Source organism: Geospiza fortis, unplaced genomic scaffold, assembly GCF_000277835.1.
Source record: "Geospiza fortis unplaced genomic scaffold, GeoFor_1.0 scaffold54, whole genome shotgun sequence".
Lineage (NCBI taxonomy): Eukaryota > Metazoa > Chordata > Aves > Passeriformes > Thraupidae > Geospiza > Geospiza fortis.
This window is the reverse complement of record NW_005054301.1, coordinates 16,803,065-16,822,640: the sequence shown is the minus strand read 5'-3', so window position 1 is coordinate 16,822,640 and position 19,576 is coordinate 16,803,065. Positions and strand designations below refer to the sequence as shown.

Below are 19,576 nucleotides of genomic sequence, written 5' to 3'. Positions count from 1 at the left end.
AAGTGTTCCCTCAGACAGCAGAAGCCCATTAACCTCCACAGACTCCAACATAACTATAATCATAGATCATAAATTAACTACCACTTCAGATACTGGCAAGGCACACAGATGCACAATAAGCATTTTCCCCCTAATAATGTCATTCTGCTTTTACATTTCCCAAATACTATGTAGCTTTGGTGTCAGTCAGCATGATACAGCTTAATTTTTATTAGGTCTACAAGTTTTTCTGAATGAGGCATTTTTCTTTAACCCCCATCCACAATAACAGTTTGTTAATCTCTCAACATCACAGACAAGGGGGAGAAGTGCTGTGATAAGGAGGGTGGAATGTTGTGCAATTCTGCCTGCAGGGATACTTGGATAAGGCTTGCAATATCAGTAGAAGAATGGCTTAATTTGTCAGCTGGAACAATAGATGACAGCTCATCATCTTAGTGCTGTGCTCATCCTTAGTGAGTTGCTCATAAAAATGCTGATGTACTTTTTTATTTCCTTAACAAATGAAGGAACACTCTACAGCAATCACCAGGAAGCCTGCAACACCACAGCTCCTAAATTTAAGTTTGTAACATAAACGCACCCAAAGCACTTCCTCACATCTCCGAAAGGATTTACCACAGGCTACAGTGATTAAATCTCCAGTTACAGAGGTGACATGTTTACTAAATACACTAAAAGAATGCTAATATACTGCATAATGCTTTACCATTAAAACTTGCCTAAAACCAAGAGTCTGCCCGGAAAAAATACTGGCTTTCTCTTCTTACTGCTTTACATTTGCTTGTACCAGTTTTAACAGCACCTCTGTCATTTGCTTCAGTTCTCCTACTGACTTTACATTAATCATATTCTCTTGTGCTTAAGCCAGTATAGAGATTACACTTTCTTAAAGACACAAGTCCTATGAACCACCAGAAAAATCAAATGCAAGCAACAAGCTGAGAGGATTGCTTATTGCTGGAGTGAAAGAGCTAAAACACTGTGCGACAGGATCTTAGATAAGTCTGTAGACAGCAAGCGCAGCAGAAAAACATAAATCCACTTTTTTAATGAATTGCTTATGAATCATCTCCATCAAGTGCTATCTCTTAAATGGATGCATGAAGTTTGTAAATGCGTACATCACTCATCCTGTAACAGCACCATTCCCCTTTCTCTTTTCTGAGAATGCAGGTCTAAACCCCAGTCCTGCTCAGAGGGCAGCTGGAAAGTATGGAGAATACCTATACACTATGTCAACTCAGCAGCTTTAAGAGGAATCTCATCAATGTATACAAATACTTGAGAGAAGGGTGCAAAGGGGATGGAGCCAGACTTAGTGTCAGATTTTTTGGTTTGGGACTGACAAGAGATTGAGAGCACAGGATGGAAAAAAGATGATTTCCTTTAGTTCCTAAGGGTCCTCAAGCCTTTTTACAGTGGTCTAGAGCAACCTTAAGCCCATCACCTCCTTGTCACCCTCCAAAGAGGTCTCACCCTTGTAAGCTCCAGAGATATCTCAGGGCAATGCCAGCTCCTAAACACTCTGTGAGAGACACAAGTTGCCAAATGCCCCGCTCAAGCAGAGCTGTCACATCATCTCTGCATTAATACCTCTGAACACTCAGAGCCATATCCAAATCCACCTGCTACACTGCCTCCCAACGTACAGTTTCACATTCCAGGTTTGCAAGAGGTGCTCAGACATCAAGAAGAAAAGCAGTAAACACACTCCCGCAAAAATAAAACACTGTCTGCAATGCTTGCATCCATTTAAGACTGTAATTTCTTTCCATTAGAGCTGTCAGAAAACCCCATGCAGTAAATGACAAGCCAACTCCGAAGCACTGCACCTAGTAAAAATTTAATATAATAAAACAAATTGAAAACAGCAATATTATTTTAACCATTCACAATTAAAGTGGAAAAATTATAAGGCAGCCATTCATGGAATGATTTTGTGTACAAATGGTTTGGAAAAAAGACATTAAAATTACAGTTCCATACATGGAGAAACATGTAAGGTAAACAGCAATGACCACACAATGTTTTTCCTTGGAAAGCCAAGGCTGCTAAGAGATATAACAGTAAAGAAAAAAAAAAATTTTAAAGAAGTTTGATGCGAACAGGAATCTGAAATTTGGAATCCGATAGTCATAATAAACTTTCCCACCATACTGCAATCACTCCTCCTCCTTCCACCCTCAATAGAATACAAGTACTCCTTCCTTCTCTTTTCCCAAGGGCCAGCACAGAACAGGAAGGGAGCAGCAGGAGCATTTATTCCACAACTCCTCTCTCTTTTCTGCAATCAGTTGATACCACATGGACACACCTGCTACCGTCAAAAGCTCCTTGAAGGCTCTGAACTAGTTCCTGAATAAACACAGTGGTTTTCCTGGGCTTCTCAGGTAAGATTAGCCTTTTATATAATCCACCTGGAAATAGTTCTTTGGAGCCAGCAGTGGGTTTCTGTTTAACACCCAGCAACCTGACAAGCCAAAACAATCAAAAAATCCTGTCTTGGTGTGACAGCTCTGCCATCCTTACTTAAGTTAATGTCAGCGCAGCTTCTGCCTCTGTCATTGAGTGCTGAAAAAGAAATATCTCCCTTCTTTACAAGAGGAACAATAAAAGCATTAGAACAGTAGGGGAAGTACCTGAAGACATGAGGATCAACAGTAACAGCTTTAGTCCAATTCCTATTGCCAATTAGGAAATCATTAACTGAAAAGAAACAGGTGATGAGAAGATTATGGATTTCTTAGAGGGACTTACAGAAGGAAAGCGGGACATGGCTGGCACTTGGTTTAAGCATTTACCTGCTAAACCTACTGCCACCTACCTCACAGAAGAAAAAACAGGCAGAGAGGCTGTTACAAAGAGAGTAAGAAGAATTTGTTTGCACCAAGGTCTCCAGAGGAGTAGAAAATGATACCAGATGGCCCTGACTACACGCAAGGCTTGTATTTACTGCGACAGATGGGGAGATAGGTAGAAAGGGTTATAATAAAATGGACCATTTAATTGAACTCATTAAAATACTCTGCGTCAAGAAAATAATCCTCCATTTAGTACTAAAAATTTGGAAAGGTCTGATAATATAAAATTTAAATTTTCCATATCAACATAACCAAAAGCTTCTTTAGTCGCTGCACTTTCAATTACAAATTGAAAATAATAATTCAGTGATAATAGGCAGCCAAAACAACATGCTGTTGCTAATTTTAATGGGTAAAAGAAAAAATAAGTCACTGAAGTCTTCTGTCACTTAACCAAATGCCAAAATGTACGTTTTTAGAATTTTTGTGCCAAATTTGAGTTGCCAATGTTTCCATTCAAGTTCCTTCACCTGCTGCTGTAACTTGGCCCCTATACTTCATGAATCATTAAACTGAGTACTGCTATTTCTGATGGCAGCCCCAGAAACTGGAAACATGATGTGAGGACAGGAAAATGGAAAGATGACAAGACCTCTCAGCAGTGGCACCTGTGATTAATATGCCAGAGGTTGTGTCAGCAGTGAAAATCTGGCTGCCACATCCTCACCAACACACAGTGATCCATGTGAAAAGGTCCTATCCACATGCTTCAGCCGGGAACAAAAGGCATGGAACGGGAAGCCTCTGTCAACCCCTGCTGTTGTTATACACAAAGTGAGGCTGAAGGAGAATTTGGGCTGGGTGTCAACTCCCAGGGTGGGGATGCAAGCATCAGGACAGAAGTCAAAAAATGAAAACTTACTGCTTTATGAAATGCAAGCACCTAGTGCTGCACTAAGCTATCTCCTGCTCTTGCAAACCCTCCAGCTTTTGGAAATGGTTATGTGGAAAGCTTAAACACAAATAAAAATAGTGAGATTATTAAAGAAGAAGGTAATTAGGGGGGAATCAGGAAGAACAGAACTCTGGAGTAAACACCCCTGTGTATGACTTGTGTGTGTTAGGAACCTGTCCTGCCGAACTTTTTAAACCAGTAACTTACCAGTTGCATTACGTATGTTGTAAAAATCCCAAAACCAAAACAGACCAAAAAAATTGAAAAACACACAGAAGAGGATCCCATCCACATAACTAATTTTGCAGTGGCTTTTCAGAACACAATATTGAAGGTCTAATATTAAAAAAAATGTTTGTTTAGGCCTGAAGCACTAATTCTATCTGAAAATACTGTCTTATGGGAAAATATGACTTCTAATAATTTTGCATTGATCTTACATAGTAAAACACACAAATGAACAAGCACTCCTGGGAATCAATACTAGGTTCAATCCTGGGATACATCAGTATTGTTACAGAGCCAACAGACAAAGCCATCACTAGTCCAAGAGCCAGGCCATACCCATTACTCTCTGAACTAACAAACAGGACAATAACAAAAACATAAAGAAGTTATGAGGCACAATGGGCTCTGCAGTTTAAGTAATAAATGGCATGACAAACAGTCATAGTCATTCATACGGAAACAAGAAGCACTTCAGTTAAGAAGATATTTCTTCAAGATTCTTTTTTAAAAAAATAACAAAAAGAAAAAAGAAAAATAGATTTGGCAATGTTATCTTCAAAAAGTGCAGACAAAGTATAGCTTATAAGGGGGCCAGCATTAAAAAGTTTTCCCCTAAAGAAAGAATTTTATGCTGATTATGTGCATGTCAAACATTCCTGACTTTCCAATGCACATTAGAGTATAACATGTTTTACATAAGGGAAATTGTGTTTGCTAAGACAAATCTGTGCCTTGAAAACAGAGGGATCTTTTCCCACTCCTCTCTAGTGAGAGACATCAGCAATTGGCAGAAAGTCCTCCAGTAGATTCACCAAAACCAATGCTTATCAGTAAGAAACAAATGAACAATTCCCAAAGGAAAAGCAAAATGTCTAATAGGTCCACTGGGAACCCACCAGATTGGTTTTTGGTGGGTTTGAGTTTTTGTTGTCCAGAACTCCTTTAGAAACACTTTGTATTCTATCTGCAGCATAAATACTTAACTAAACATCTTGTTTTGTTAGCCGTAATACCTTTATTTAGTGAAAAACCCACACAGCCCCCCACAGATTTCACCAGTTCAGGTTTTTGAAAATGAGCTAGTAAAGTTCTCTGGTCCCTCAACAGCTGTCTCCATCAGATTTCTACTCCTCAAAGCCCACAACAGCTCTATCTCAAAGGACACTATGGGTATCTCTCTCAACAGAAGCATTAGTGTATCCCAGTAGCCAACACATAATTCCTGCTAACTTGACTGACTTGGCAGAAGACTATCTCCCAAGAAACAGAGCCTTTTTAGAATTTACTAACAATTGAATAAACAATCAAAACACTATTCTCCTTGCTTCTCTCCTTTGTCTAAACGATGGAATATACTGCAAAACCCATTTGCACTTTCTTAACCAGCTGATTTCTTCCTCTAATCCTACGCATTGTCTACATAATTTCTTTCCTATCAAGTGATACCTCTGTGACAGCAGCAGTGTTATACAGAGTTCCCAGTGCAGCCCATATCTGCAGTACAATTAGTGACAAGCATCACAAGGGCCGGTAGCATTGCCAGGACAATGTAGAACCGATGGGGGAGAGCCCCCTTCTTCATTAGTGAGACTTCAACCTCCCACAACGCAGCCATCCTTGGGTTTTGCTCTCAGCTGTGAAAGCTGAACTGCAGGATACTTTGGTGATTGCAATTTTGTGAGGAGTCGCTATGTTCTTCCCTGCTCACCTTTCTTAGACTTCAAGTTCCATCTTCCCTGAGAATAGGGCCAGAAGTAACAATTAAAATAGCAAATGTCTTCAGAAAAGAAAGTTACAGAGAATTTGTGTCCGGCTGCCAAAGTACATTTTGCTACACTAAAAACTTTCCCAGTATTCCTCATTTTGCAATCAAGATTCCCTCTGAACTCCATAAAGTGGATGGGATGAATGATGGGTAAAAGAATGATAAAGGGAGCAGCAGACATTTACTGCTCATGTCTTATTGAGGAGGAGAACATTGAAATTCGACCATTTAGTGATGGTGTCCAATGGACAAAACTAAAGGAATAAGGCATCCTAATACTAGGGCTGCCACCTCCAGACGACTGAGTCCTTTTCCTCCAGTTGATTCAGGTTTGTGGCTATGAGCAATTCCTCCTACTTCTGGGAGAACATGAACTGTGGCAACATAAAGGAAAGTCCCAGCAGAAAACAGCATAGCAACTCCAGTGGCATTGACTTCTGAAAGGGCTTCTTTGCTGCTCTGAAACACAAAGAGCAAAAAAAGTGAGAATAAGCAGAAGTTTTTCAATCAGTAATAAAAATTTAAAATTTAAAAAATCTCCCATATCCAGGAACAGTAGGATTTCTATCAAGTCTCTTCTTACAATGACAATGGTTTAGTGTGATTTTTTTTGTGTCTTCCACCTTACATGTAGTAACTTGCACCCTGAAGTTGTGGGGGAGCAGAAAGACACCCTCCTGCTAGTTACTTCTCTTGGGACTTACAAAAGAAAAAACCCTTACAAAAGAACCCTCAGAAAAGGAAAGAAGTCAGAGTCCACTGAAGCATCTTGTTGATCAGCTCACAGCCAATATACCAAACAGGTTTTGAAAAAAAATAAAATTCATATTGCAAAGCCACAAATTTTAGGGAGGATGCTCAAGGTTGACTGTTTTCCTCCCTCTTTCTGAACAAGGGGGTCAAATAAGACATTAACCTTTAAATATCTTCTCCACTGCTCTTCGGAACAAAGTCCCAGAACATCACTCATTAAATATTTCATTTGTATGTAGAATTAAATACCCCAAACATTTCCAGCATTTCCATGCAAACTTCATGAAGAAATGCATCTTCTGCATTAAAACTGAGCACCTCTTCACCTTCATAATAGGATTAAGAGATGCTACACATCAGTAAATGCAATTAAATGCAAACCCATGCATATCAGATTCAAATGCTTCTTCAATGCTTTCCAACTCAGGTGTAATCTTAGTTCTTGTGTTTACTCTCAGGTCATTTTTCCAAAGATAAAGATACATCATCTGGAACTACAAAACCATTGTAGCCCTGATGCTTATCAATTCTCTGTTCCTTCTGAAGGGCAAAATATAAACCCAACCCTTGATGAGGACACTTCAAAATAGTGCTCAAAGAGAATTCTCTTTTCTATTTACAGACCCAACCTTTTTTCTGCTGTCTTTTGTACTGTAATGTCAAATATAAATCCTATCCAGCAAGTAAAGGATTAGCCCAGATGATTTATTTAATCTTTCCTCTCATGCCTTGAGTTTCATGAGATCACGTTATATCCTTTACAACATGCCACCACAGCATGTCACCAGCAGGACACACCACAGCTGAGAAATACAGGAGCATCCCAGGACATACTATGAGAAGCAGAAACATTTAATTTGGACAGAGATGATAAACTCGTGTGCAGTGTCCCATTTCACAGACCATTTGTTGTACAGACCCAAGACACAACGATGCTTTATGGAGTAAAGCACAAGGACTGCTCTAGCTGAGGACTCAACAGACTTTGAATATAGAGCACCACTTCTGGGGTGGTGGGAGACGCTAGAGGAGATTATTTCCTACCTATATTTTAAAAGAAGAATGCATGCAACAATGCTGAAAATTACTTATTTAAATAGGCATCACATAAAACCTGCTATATGAATCAATTGTTCTCAGTGGGGAGCAGCAAAAAGGATAAAAAACAGAAATCAGACTTTAAAAAAAAAAACCTATAACAAAACCTATAAAGGAGTTATGTCATTGATTCTGATGTGAAAATCATACATAATTATTTGTTTTGTGGATTCATACTGCTACCTTTTCATCAGCTTTTCTTATATCTTCATTCTGCCGAATATCTCAAGCAGTTTGGAATTGTGTAATACAACTCATATCACAGTCCTTACCCCAGACTTCACCACTAAGCTAGATTTTGGGCAGAACAAAACCATGGACCTACCTTGCTTAGTCCTAAGTATGTCACCATTGACATAAGAGGTGCTGCTAAGGCAAAGACCAGCAAGTGTTTTCTGATCCGATTCCGTTCTAGCCCAGCATGCATCAGGAAGGAAACCAGGCCAAAGGCAGCTGGCGCCTGCAAAAAACAATATTCACTGCTAGTAAAATACCTTCTAGCCCCCTGAAAAATGAGAAAAGGTTGAAATACAACTTACTACATTGAAATGGACTGAATTGGAAGACATTCAGGGCAGGCACTCCAGGCTGCAGCTAATCCAAATTAGGAGCATTCTGGAGACTGCCCCACCTTAATAACCAAACCTAATGGAAACTCATGTTCTGGCTATCAGGTAACACATACTTGTGTAGTCATTATGAATACTAAAATATTCATTCTGACTACAGTCGTTGCTATAATTCCTAAGACTCCATCAACTTGGGTAATTTCCTTTTTCATCCTGTTACTATCACACATCCTTAGATCGACAGTTTTTCCATCTGCAGGAGGAAAATTCTACAATTAACATGGGGAGGGAAACAATTGTTTAAACACAGGTAAGAGTCAACCTGCATGTTAACAAAGACTTGAGGTCTTTTGATTAGTTCATTCCTCTTCTCATCAGGAAGCAAACAAACACTTTCTTCTCCCTCTGCTGGCATCCAGTTTCTTATCCAAAAGGCATAGATGTCCCACTACTCACAGAATTTACTATACTTTTACTTGTATAAAAACAATAGCAATGCACCCTAACATTTCCAAGGTAAGACATAAAACTAAAATACCTTAAGCATTTTATACAGAGAATCTTCTTTTTTTTTAACATTGAAGAAAATCATAAGTGAAAAAAAAGATGAGAAAGACAAAAGAATCAGACACAATCAGAAGAACAGAAAAAAGACACCAGAGAAGAAATAAGTTTCTCTTCTATTACCAAATATTCATAGGAGAAATTTTCCTCCTCTAAAATTGTACCATTCCAGAAGTCAGTTAAGAACATTAAGAATAACAAAAGCAAGTTCCACCTAGCAATAGCCATAAGTTATGCTCCAAGATGAGACAGTGACATTGCCACCCTCGAAGTTATGTAAACCACAATCACTTGTATGAACATTGAAGAAAAGACATAATAGATATGCATTCCTAACATTTTGAACAAGTAATTATGTATGATTTCTGATATGAATTTATGACTAACCACTGTAATCCATGCATGTGCTACCATAAGGCAAATTTGATCTGCACAGGTATGTTTAAAGCCTACATAGCCAATAGGTTCACATTCACACAAGTATTCAGCAAAGATCTCTCCATCTTCAAGAGCCACTGTTTGTTTGTAACCATTAGCAAAGCATTTGTTTTTCTACAAAAATGGTATATAAGTGATGTTGAAGCTATTACAACAGAGGTAACCAGAAGTTAATTGCTGTAATTTAGAACTCTGATATTCAGTGGTTTCAAAAGACGAATCCCTCAAACACTAAAACCCTTCATAACAAATATTCTTCCCATTTCCTGATGAACATCACAAAACCAAGACTGTTGTACTAAGCATAAAACTGCTTTTCCTCCCAATGCACTAGCATATATTTCTGTGCCTCACCCTTTGGAACTTCTTGGAATATGTCTCTTAGAGCTATAATAACCTTGGGGTTTTTTGTTCGTTAAATAAACACTACCATACCAGCTTCAGAAATCATCAGTGTGAAGCTGACTTATTTCTTCATGAGCTAATCTTCCCTCTCTACTTTTGGGAGACTTTTCCCAACCTCTGCAATCAAGGCAGGCAGTAGGCAGTCAGAATTGTCTCTCACTTGCACCCCACTGAGACTTAGCATCAATCACGTGCTCTTATCTCATACCTCATACCCTTGCTTTGTGGTCCTTGACACTGTACTAACCTCTCCATTTCAATGGCATTAAACACCTCTGTATTACATCACTAATGTAACCGTAGATCTTTAGCAATTCCTGTGAGTGTTAACAGTCTTTTGAAGAATAAGTAAGATTTTTTTGATGATAACTCACCTTGTGCAACATAATCGCAACAAACACTATCAACTGGACACTTGTCTGAGAAGTAGAAGCTGCTGCACCCAATGCAACACCATCAGCTGAAAAAGGAGTGCAGATTCAGATTATTCTTCTACATGAGCTTCCCCACCCCCTCAAAGACTGACAGTAGAAAACATGTTGATTTAAAAAGCTCTATTACTGAAAATTGCCATTAACAATAGCAGCCCAACAGAGGATTCACTTGCCTTTGTTTGTTAAGCCATAACATTTCAGAACATCAGAAAAGCCTCAACAAGAGCTGTCTCATATTTCCCAAGTCCATAAAAACCATAATGGGAATCTACTCCGTATTCAACACATTCCTTCAAATTAGAACAAGTAACAAGTTTAGTTGTTTTAGTCTTCTATACTAGAAGAGATTTCCTCTCTAATTAAAAGATCTGTTTTAGATATTAAGCATTGCAAGACTTTTAGTCATTACAAGACATTTGTAAATGCAAGACATTTAGTCACTGAAATAATTTTTAAAATATCAATACTACTGTAAATATTTTTTATCACTTACAATAAATACACTGTTTAAATGAAATAAAAAATGGATACTATACTACTCCTTAATATATACACACTTTGTTTGGTGAAGAAATATCTTTTTGATTAACATCTTCTGACTTACCTAGACAACAATCTTCAGCAGGACATGAAAGAGCACCATACTTATACTATACATGTATAGTGAAAATCACAATGTGAACATGGCTTGACTGTAACACACACCTAACAGTCAGACCTTGCAAGTCAGCCCAAATGTGTTTCAGTCAAGTCTTTGTGCTCCACCTTATTCCCTACAAGGCATTTTTGTTTTAAATTAGTATTTTTTTAAAAAACACAATCAACCAACAAGCAAACCTAAAGGTGTTCCATACAACTTATTGAATCTCTTAGCGTGTATCGAAATTTAGCAGCTAAAGGAGTCAGCAAAGGAATTGAAGAGGCAGAGAGTGAGCATCACACAACCTTTCAGATGGGAAATATAAAAAAGTAAAGAGTAAAAGAGAAAATTCTGTACCCACATAAAAGTCCATGAACCATCAGAGCACCCAGTTAATTCTGGGAAAGATCCTTAGTTCTCCCTGCCTTTTTTTACCTTTCTTTTATAAAAAGCCACCTCCAAAAGCAAAACCCAAATGTCTCCATCACACCTAAAGATGAGCCACACAGCAATACATATACTTGTCAAGCACTAATAATAGGTCCCACATTACCTGCAGCATGGACTACTAGTCCCAGTGTTGTGGTGATTTTGGAGTTGCCTGATCTTGCAGCTTCTGGATCTGAAATAGTCATGAGAAAAGTTATAAGAAAGAGATCAAATGAATAAATTATGCTAGAAAAAATATTTTAAGTATCACTGTACATATCTCCCCCAGCTGCTCAGGCAGGTGTATTCAAGACTACCAGCTTCTGTACTTCTGCATTAGATCTACTGCAAAATAGTTTGACATGTAACACCTTCAAATCACCTGAAGTTCCGCCAACAAACAAGTGACAGACTCACGGACAATTCTTCGCAATTTGCAGGATCTGTCTCATAGGCAGAAGTAGATGTTTTTCTTAACCTCCTAAAATGAAATGTTAAAGGTCTGCACCACCAAGAAAAAGAAAAGCTATTTTTGGATCCCAAGAATTCAGAGCTGCTTCAAGAGTCAGGATGGTATTTCCCCACACAGCTCAAGGTTCGTAGTTTCCTTCAGGTGACAGTCTGGGTCAGTTTTTGTTGCCGTGATTCCCTGGCAGTTCCCAGTAAACAGTAAAGACTACTTGTCACAGCACCAGTTGCAAAGATTTCCCTTTTGATGTTATACATCACTAAGGAGAAATGCAGCCAGAGCTGTTTGAGATCCACTGTTTTGACCAGAATTGCCTGACATTTGCATGTTAGCTCATTACACAGCACAACAGGGGAACATCAACACCCACCACTACACAATCAGTGGTGAAACCACTACAAAGAATCACTGCAGGGTGGGTAAGCCCTACAAAGTGTAGAAACGTCTTATTATTCAACTGTTTAATTTCAAGCAGTTTGAGTAGCCATGTATGAATTATCCCAGTGGTCTGTAAAACAACTGTAAGCACACCTACAGTAACTCTGCAGTGATGCCAAAACAAAAATTCCAGTCCTTTTTTTCCTCCTGTCTTGCCCCTTACTCCTAAGTCTCTCTTCATTCCCAGGCATACATGTCGTTTCCCAATGAGTCAGATCTAAACTAATGCATCCTCTTTGGTCAGCTTTATCTTCTGAATGAAGGGGAAGCCATGTGAGTAATTAATTCCACAAGCTGCATTTGCATGACGGCAAGGGTACACTCATGCCAAACAGGAGGAGATATTCATAAAAATTGTTTCCTTTACAATTGTTTTGGATTGATTTGATTTTTTGATTACTAAACACAAAGAATCACATTTGACTTCGTACCTTCCTTCTGGCCTACTGAATTTTTCTAGTTTAGACAAAGTAACACCTAGTCACTTGACAGCTAATAAACTACAAGACATTGATTGGTTCAAGAAAAAAGTGTTTTTCTTCAGTTGCTTTAAAAAACATTACAAAAACACTGCTACATCTCCTGTGACAGGTAGAGGCTAAATAAAACTTCACTTATAATCCTACTTTGTAGTGTGCATCTCTAACATAGATCACAGTCTTGTCCTGGTACTTGCTATGATTAGAGACACAGAAAGGGTCATAACCTATACAAACCAAGAATCTTTTAGGAAGTTGCTCACCTGCATCTCCCTGACATCCTCATTGCCAGTGTTTCTTTAGAACAGCTCTGAAAATCAGCTACTAATGGCTGTGGCTCCACTTACACTTCTTCAGGAGTACACAAGTGACATAGCCCCTGCACTGGTCTTTCATCTGTCCCACCACAGTATCCCCATAAAAACAAGCTGCACTGTGAACTGACAAGAATCCAGCCAAAACATATCCCCTGCCTTTGTATGTGTTTTACTTTTCCTTTAAGATCAATCCCTGATTTTTTCAGGGCCAAATTCCAGCATCAGGGGACATTGTGTGGGAGAAAATGAGCAGCCAAAGGCAATAAAATACCTTTTCAAATGACAGAACACCTTTGGTGCATTTCAAGCTACACGCTGAGCATAAAGTCACAGGCAGGAAACAAAGGCAATTGTAGGCATTTTTAGAGTCTTGCACAAAGCTGACGAATCTTTACATAAAGCAAGAAGTATTTTGAAGTATGTGAGGCTTCAGACAGTGTGGGAGGTCCAGCTATGCAGTTCAAATACCAGAGCTTACATCTAATCATTCCTGCCATCTTGCTTAAGACAACTTGCTGTTCTTTGCAAATTTTACCTACGTATAAGACAATTAAGTAAGAAAAACAAATATAAGACTAACCAAAGTTTTTTGAAAAGCCAAAGAAATCCCCTAAAAACTGACAGTAATTCAAGTGTCAAGTCACCCTCCACCCCCACACCACATGTGCTCATACATGTTATTGAGGCAAGCTCTCACATTATGATGAATTTTGAGATAGATTTCCAGCATAAACATTTCACATGGACCTTGGTTTATGGCTTATGTTTTTAAAGTACCTACTGAAACTCTGGACATGACTGGACAAATTACACCCTGGTAGCATTAAAGAAATGAATTTCAACTTGTTAATTAAGACTAATTAGCAAGTCCAATTGAAGTGACTCTTTACTCACCATCTGTAGAGTGCACATGAGAGCTGCCTATCTGATCCACCAAGAGCATGAAGACAAAGCCGAGGACAAGGGACACTCCAATGTAGGCGTGCAGCCGGGAATGGTCATGGCTGTGCTCGTGCACCACTGGCACGTTCGCTACCTTCTCAGACTCCATCACGTGCTGCATCTCGCTCGCTGCGTGGTGCTTCCCTGTGACACCAAGCAAACAGATCAGGAGACTAAACACAACACAGTCACTTCTTTCCTCTTCTGCCAAAAGCCTTCCTCACACTTTCCTGGACAATACACGAAAGTCCTTGGTTACGGTCTTTCTTAGACAACATTCTTAGCAAAGCCTGCTTGGTTTCTCCTCATACATCTTCAGCATGGAAAAGCAAAGAAAGCATTAATATGTTATAAGCCAGGTTGCATTTTAAATACAAATTAATTCACAAAAATTGCTGTATAATTCCTGTTTTAACTGAAGCTGCCCGTTTTGTCAATATTCAGAGATACCATCAAGCAGTTACTTCATTACCTTCATTTAAGCGAGAAAATAAAAGAGGTTCCATCCACTAAAAGATTTAATACCATCTTTAAGAAGATTAACTGATGCTGAGATATAAACAAGCTGGTATTGATATACCCCATTGATACAGACTACAACAATGGTTAAGTCAAGCACACTGACCTACAAACGTCAGTACTGTCCCAGAAACCCAAAGTCCAAGCCCTGGGGATGAATGAAGTGTGGTTTCCTTTCCCCATACCAGCTATTAAAGCTTGTCCATGGTTTTTTCATTTCTGGAGGGTCTTTTGGAAGACAACTACTCTTCAGAAGCTTTAAAAACTTATAGCAAGAACTTGACTTAATCTAGCAAGTCATTGTCTTGCTGGAATATTCATACTTCCTCTTGGATGAGACAGGTGTATGTTCATTCCACTATACAAAATGTCACAATGCCATTGCTATAGTCAAAGCACATCAGAATAAGCTTGGCAGCAAAGATTTCACACAGATCTTTGCTGAACATGATTCATCAATAAAATTACTTTGGACCACACAAGATTTTTGCCATCTATATTATCAAGTTGACTTTGCTTCTGATCATTTCAAGCCATAACACTGTACAACTCAGGACAATCTTTCTGACAGGTATTATACAATTTCAGCAGTTAAAACAAAGGACTGAAGTCAGCAAAGGAATTTTATTTGCTAGTAGCACCCAAACCAAGGTTTCACTACACAGGTTTATAATCAAAGAATAATCCAAGTCATGATATGCTATTTTCTCTCAGCCTACAAGGTTGAAAATCAGAAGTTATTTATTCCACAGCCTGTTTACCCACAGGGAAATACAAAAGTAATAGTAAATTACTTCCATATCAATGGAAAACACTGAAATGCTTGCTATCAAGCAACCAATCAGAGTTAAGCTACAACTGAAAGAGGGAAAACAAAGATTTCTCTTTTTGTTTTCCACTTATATGAATATATCTCAAAGTTTCCCTTAGTTGCACCTTTCTAGGTTTAATTATGCAAATAGGTGAACTTGGAAAAGAAAACCAGAAAGCTGTTCTCATAGTCTTAAGTTTAATTTTGAATTTCCTACTTTACCAGGAAACATATTAGAAATTATTTTTGTAGTTAAATCTGTAATACCCATTAGTTCTGTCCCTTTGTAATATAAAAAAAAATTCAGATAGACTGTTGTTAGACACAATACTGTAAGTTAGACATTGAGTCTGAAGCCATTCACAAACTCTCTTTTTCCCCAGGTAAATACTTCCTACTGCAGTACTGTGAAGTGTCTTTTTGCCATGTATTAAACAAAGTCACAGCCCATACAACTCTACACAGCAAGCTGTCGAGTCATACATGAACAGTATGCCCCATTTGGTGAAAAAGTGTTAAAACCCACAAATGTTCACAGCAATTGTATTCACTGATAGCTGTACCATTACAAGAGAAAATCAGTCGGCTCAGAATTAAAATTGAATGGAGAGCAAACCCACTACAGCTCATTAGAGACATCTGACATCAGAGTGCACAAATTATAGTACAGTATAAAGGCATAATCAGAGCTTCTTTGACTTCTTGATAAAGGATGATTTTATGTATTACTTCCTATTTATTCTAAATCTAAGCAGAACAACATAAATTTAGTGGAAGCTAAAACAGTAAAGCATATTACTAAAATGAAATTTAGAAGTTTAGAAACACAAAACCCAGTACTCTGGAAAAGCAAAGGACTACAGTTGCCTCTCAATCCCAGATTAGCAACAGCAGCACACCAGATGTTTGCAAGGTTCTATACAGCATCAACTTTACAGTGCTTTCCCCTGCAATCAGTAAGCCATTGCCATTTACCTTCAAAGTTTTGATTCTGAGCATACTGGAAAAATCTCATACATGCAATGTTCATCTAATAGCACAAGTCTGCAAGCAAAAGCAAAATTTAAAGCGCACTCCAAACAGAGGTGATGAGCCCTGGCTATTCGAAACAATGTCAAAACCTCAAATTGAGGTCTGTTAAGGCTTTTGGCTGTAAAACATGCTTCACATAAACATCCCTGCAAGACACAATCTCTGCTCACTTTAAACTCTTCATTAGAGATGATGAGGTGGTTACAACAGTGACAGCAGACTAGAACTGGATGCTTGAACACAGAGATTTAGATGTGTAATGTATACCACTACCCAAGAAGAAATGCCTGCTACTCTGTAAATTAGCCCTATATAACCATAATTTTCAGCCAAATATATTAATTCCAAGATGCTTTTCAGCTTCAGAAGACATTCTTAATAGGGCAGGGACATGGATTTGTAAAACAACTCCTGCAATTGCTTTAATGAGAAGCAGTCTAAACTACAAAGAGAAGCAGTGAATACTCCATAATTTCATTCTCTGCCAAAGGCACCCTTACACCTCCTCTGAAGTTCCAGGGGAAGTTAAACTCTCCCCAGAATAAGAAACACTACACATGACCTGTCATAAAAGGCTGTTATTCCAGGAACAGTACAGTATCCACAGAACAGTACAGTATACAGACCCACAAATTATTGGATAACTCAGCAAGAGTCATCAATCTGCATGATCATATCACTCAATGTGCAATATCATGCCTGTAGTAGTTTTGCATTTCTATCCCTGCTTTGTGTCATGCTGCTGCGAAGCTCTTCCATCAATCTCTTCTTAAAAACTCCAAAAAGAAGCCTCAGTATATCATAACACACCACAGTCTAAGTTATCTTGAATGGGGCCATCTGGGTTTGGTTCTTACCCTCCAAAATGTCTTCATAAAGTGCATGTACTCCTTCTGGCACAATGACAGCCAAGGCAGTTCCACACAGGAGCCCAGCACCCAGAACAGTCACCAACTTCAATCTCTCCTGCAATTAAGTACAAAACAAGTATCATCTTTAAGAATGAAAATGCTTTCTCTACTCTCTCTTATTAACACATGTTGGGGAAGGGGGTTACTTATTACATAAATATTGAGAATTTGCATTTAAACCTTAACAACAACATGTAAACCTAATGTTTTTATAGAAAAGGATTATAGTTTTATTCATATTTTTGGAATAATTTCTATAACAAAAATAAAAACCACACATAGTTTTTCAGTACTTGCTACTATTAGTTATCTTCCTAGTTATATTCTAGTTTGGGGCAAAAAGCTTGGCTATATCTTCCTCCCAAACTAATTACATTCTGTTTCACCAATAAATTCATCAATTCACTTCCTTCTGACTATGCTGACAGGCTAAAGTCAAAGCCACATACTAAACTCCACTTACATGAACATGTAATAGAGTCTACAATAGGACAGTTAGCAGAGGCCAGGACTCAGTTTCTGTAAGCACCCCAATCATATAACATGTAGCAACTATGGGAGTTTAGATCCTCCTAACAACTGTGCAGCACACGTTCAGTGGCAGAATCACCATCACCTTCCATGTTCAATGAGAAGTCTGAGCACCACCAAAACACTGATGTTACCTACTGAGGACCTAGGGACAGAGGGCAGCATTTGAATAGCAGGAAACCACTTGTTGCATATCATTATTGTGCCACCCGTTCTCCTTCACGCACTGTAACCACACAAACTGTTCAGTCTCACTGCAATGTGCAGCACTTGCACAGGAGAAGCAGGAGCACTAGAGATGCACAAGCAGCTTCCTGAAAGCCAGCCAAACGGGACCATAAGGAAAGAGCTGCAGCCTTACTGGGGACACTCCAACAGTAATATGCAAGAGATGAAAATAAGTGTAAAGCTCCCACAAACATGCACTGTATACTTGCACATACAATAATTACACTTGGGAAATTGTCACACAGTGGCAATCTACATGAGAAGATAAATTTTCAACATCTGCTGTTCATAAAGTAATTCTGCAAAAATATAGTAACATACAAGGAAAAAATCATTATTTTTATCTGCAACACTATAGTAGTTTTTGCATACACACATAAACACAGGGGAAAGTGTCAGAAGTAATACTGATTTATTACAACTGCAAATACATAGTACAGCTTGCCTTCACTGGGGCACCTGTGAATTTTAAAGATCCATTAAAAGAACAAGTTAACAATCCAAGGTAAGTCTCCATCTCCCTTTCAGTACAAAATAGCTAGGTGTAGTGAAGACAGAAATTTAATAAGAACAGCCTACATACAGAGGCAAAAGGAATACACCTTTATACGAGAAATCAAATAATTTCTGCTAAACACATTCGCATGTTAAAAAACAAGAGCAACACAGTAAGCAGTGCTAAAACTCCATGCAGCCCTCTGACCTGATGGAGGACAAAGGAAAATTTCTCCTCCAGCACCTTGTTCCCCAAAAGTGCTTGCTTTCCAAAAGAAATGGGAACCCCTTATAAGGGTGCTCTTACTACCACAGTACAACTCAACTCTCACTACACCATGCCTCTATAAAGTAACCATCATTCAGAAAGAGCAAAACCCCTCGGGTATTGGAGGATATCAGGAAACCTACAGAGACTGTGACAACTGCCACCACCTCAACAACTATTTCCTAGAAGTACACAAAGATATTTAATCAGGAACTCCTGTACTGTTTGGGAACTTACCCGATCTATGAAACCCTCCCTCTTCTTTAACAGTACCTTTTTTATCCAAGATATTTTTCTGAAAGAATGCCTTGAGTTACACGGGGCAGTAACTTGAAGTTCTAGAGTAATCAAAGAGCTAAGGTTTAATTTTCAACAGTTTAAGCTGTGAATAAAATTGCGAATCAAAGTTTTTCCGAAAATATTCTTGGAATTGTTTTTAAAAGCCTTAATTTGAGTAGCCCACAGGCACATAAGAGATAATCACTGACTTCAGCCATTTCTTACACAAGCTTCTAAAAATAGCCATGCTTATTCGTGTCCTTACACTACGTGCTGAGACTTCCCTTCACCTGTAGCAGAGACTCGACTCAAATCTGACAAGTTTAAATGACCCCTGTGAAACAAGCGTAATTTTACACAGCAGTTTTGAATGAAAATTAATACGGCACTCATAACTTTTAAAGATAAAGCTTCATCCTTAACAGCGTTGCCATATTGAAAGGGGACAGCACCAACTCGCACTGGGAGATGTCTCTGGTTTCTCCTTTAGCAACCAGTGAGTAGCTTGGCGGAGTTGTCTTACCTCGGAAAAATTAACGGCCAAGGGTATAATTCCTGCCACATAGCAGGCGACCAGCATGGCCAGGGACAGCAGGCAGATGGAGGGGAAGTCATCCATTTCGCCGCTTTCTGTCCGCTCCCTTGAAGTGAAATCCAACAGCAACTTTTCCACCTCTCCGCACCGCACGCCTTAACCCGTGCAGACACGGAGCTCCCAGGAGAGGCTTTCGGCCATGTCTCTCTCTCCCGGCGGCAGCGGCCGGCTCGGCCCCCA

General features: G+C 38.8%; 1 protein-coding gene across 1 annotated transcript; it reads right to left on the bottom strand.

Moving 5' to 3' along the window:
* Window positions 1–1,826: 1,826 nt before the first annotated feature.
* Window positions 1,827–19,570, bottom strand: SLC39A9 (solute carrier family 39 member 9). Its single transcript, XM_005417534.2, has 7 exons — window positions 19,325–19,570; window positions 16,947–17,055; window positions 13,680–13,871; window positions 11,207–11,275; window positions 9,954–10,039; window positions 7,929–8,063; window positions 1,827–6,211 (listed from the first exon to the last, which is right to left on the bottom strand). Exons 1-7 carry the CDS (start codon window positions 19,418–19,420, stop codon window positions 5,981–5,983), a joined length of 918 nt encoding a protein of 305 aa, XP_005417591.1. The 5' UTR covers window positions 19,421–19,570; the 3' UTR covers window positions 1,827–5,980.
* Between the last annotated feature and the right edge of the window lie 6 nt (window positions 19,571–19,576).

What these genes read in the sequence shown, in the direction of transcription:
- SLC39A9 (XM_005417534.2), bottom strand. Translation starts at nt 19,420, where the DNA reads ATGGATGACTTCCCCTCCATCTGCCTGCTGTCCCTGGCCATGCTGGTC. An exon ending in ACTAGTAGTCCATGCTGCAG is followed by an intron (nt 10,040 to 11,206) that starts GTAATGTGGGAC and finishes CTCCTTTTTCAG; the next exon opens with CTGATGGTGTTGCATTGGGT. An exon ending in TTGCGATTATGTTGCACAAG is followed by an intron (nt 8,064 to 9,953) that starts GTGAGTTATCAT and finishes TGTTTTTTGCAG; the next exon opens with GCGCCAGCTGCCTTTGGCCT.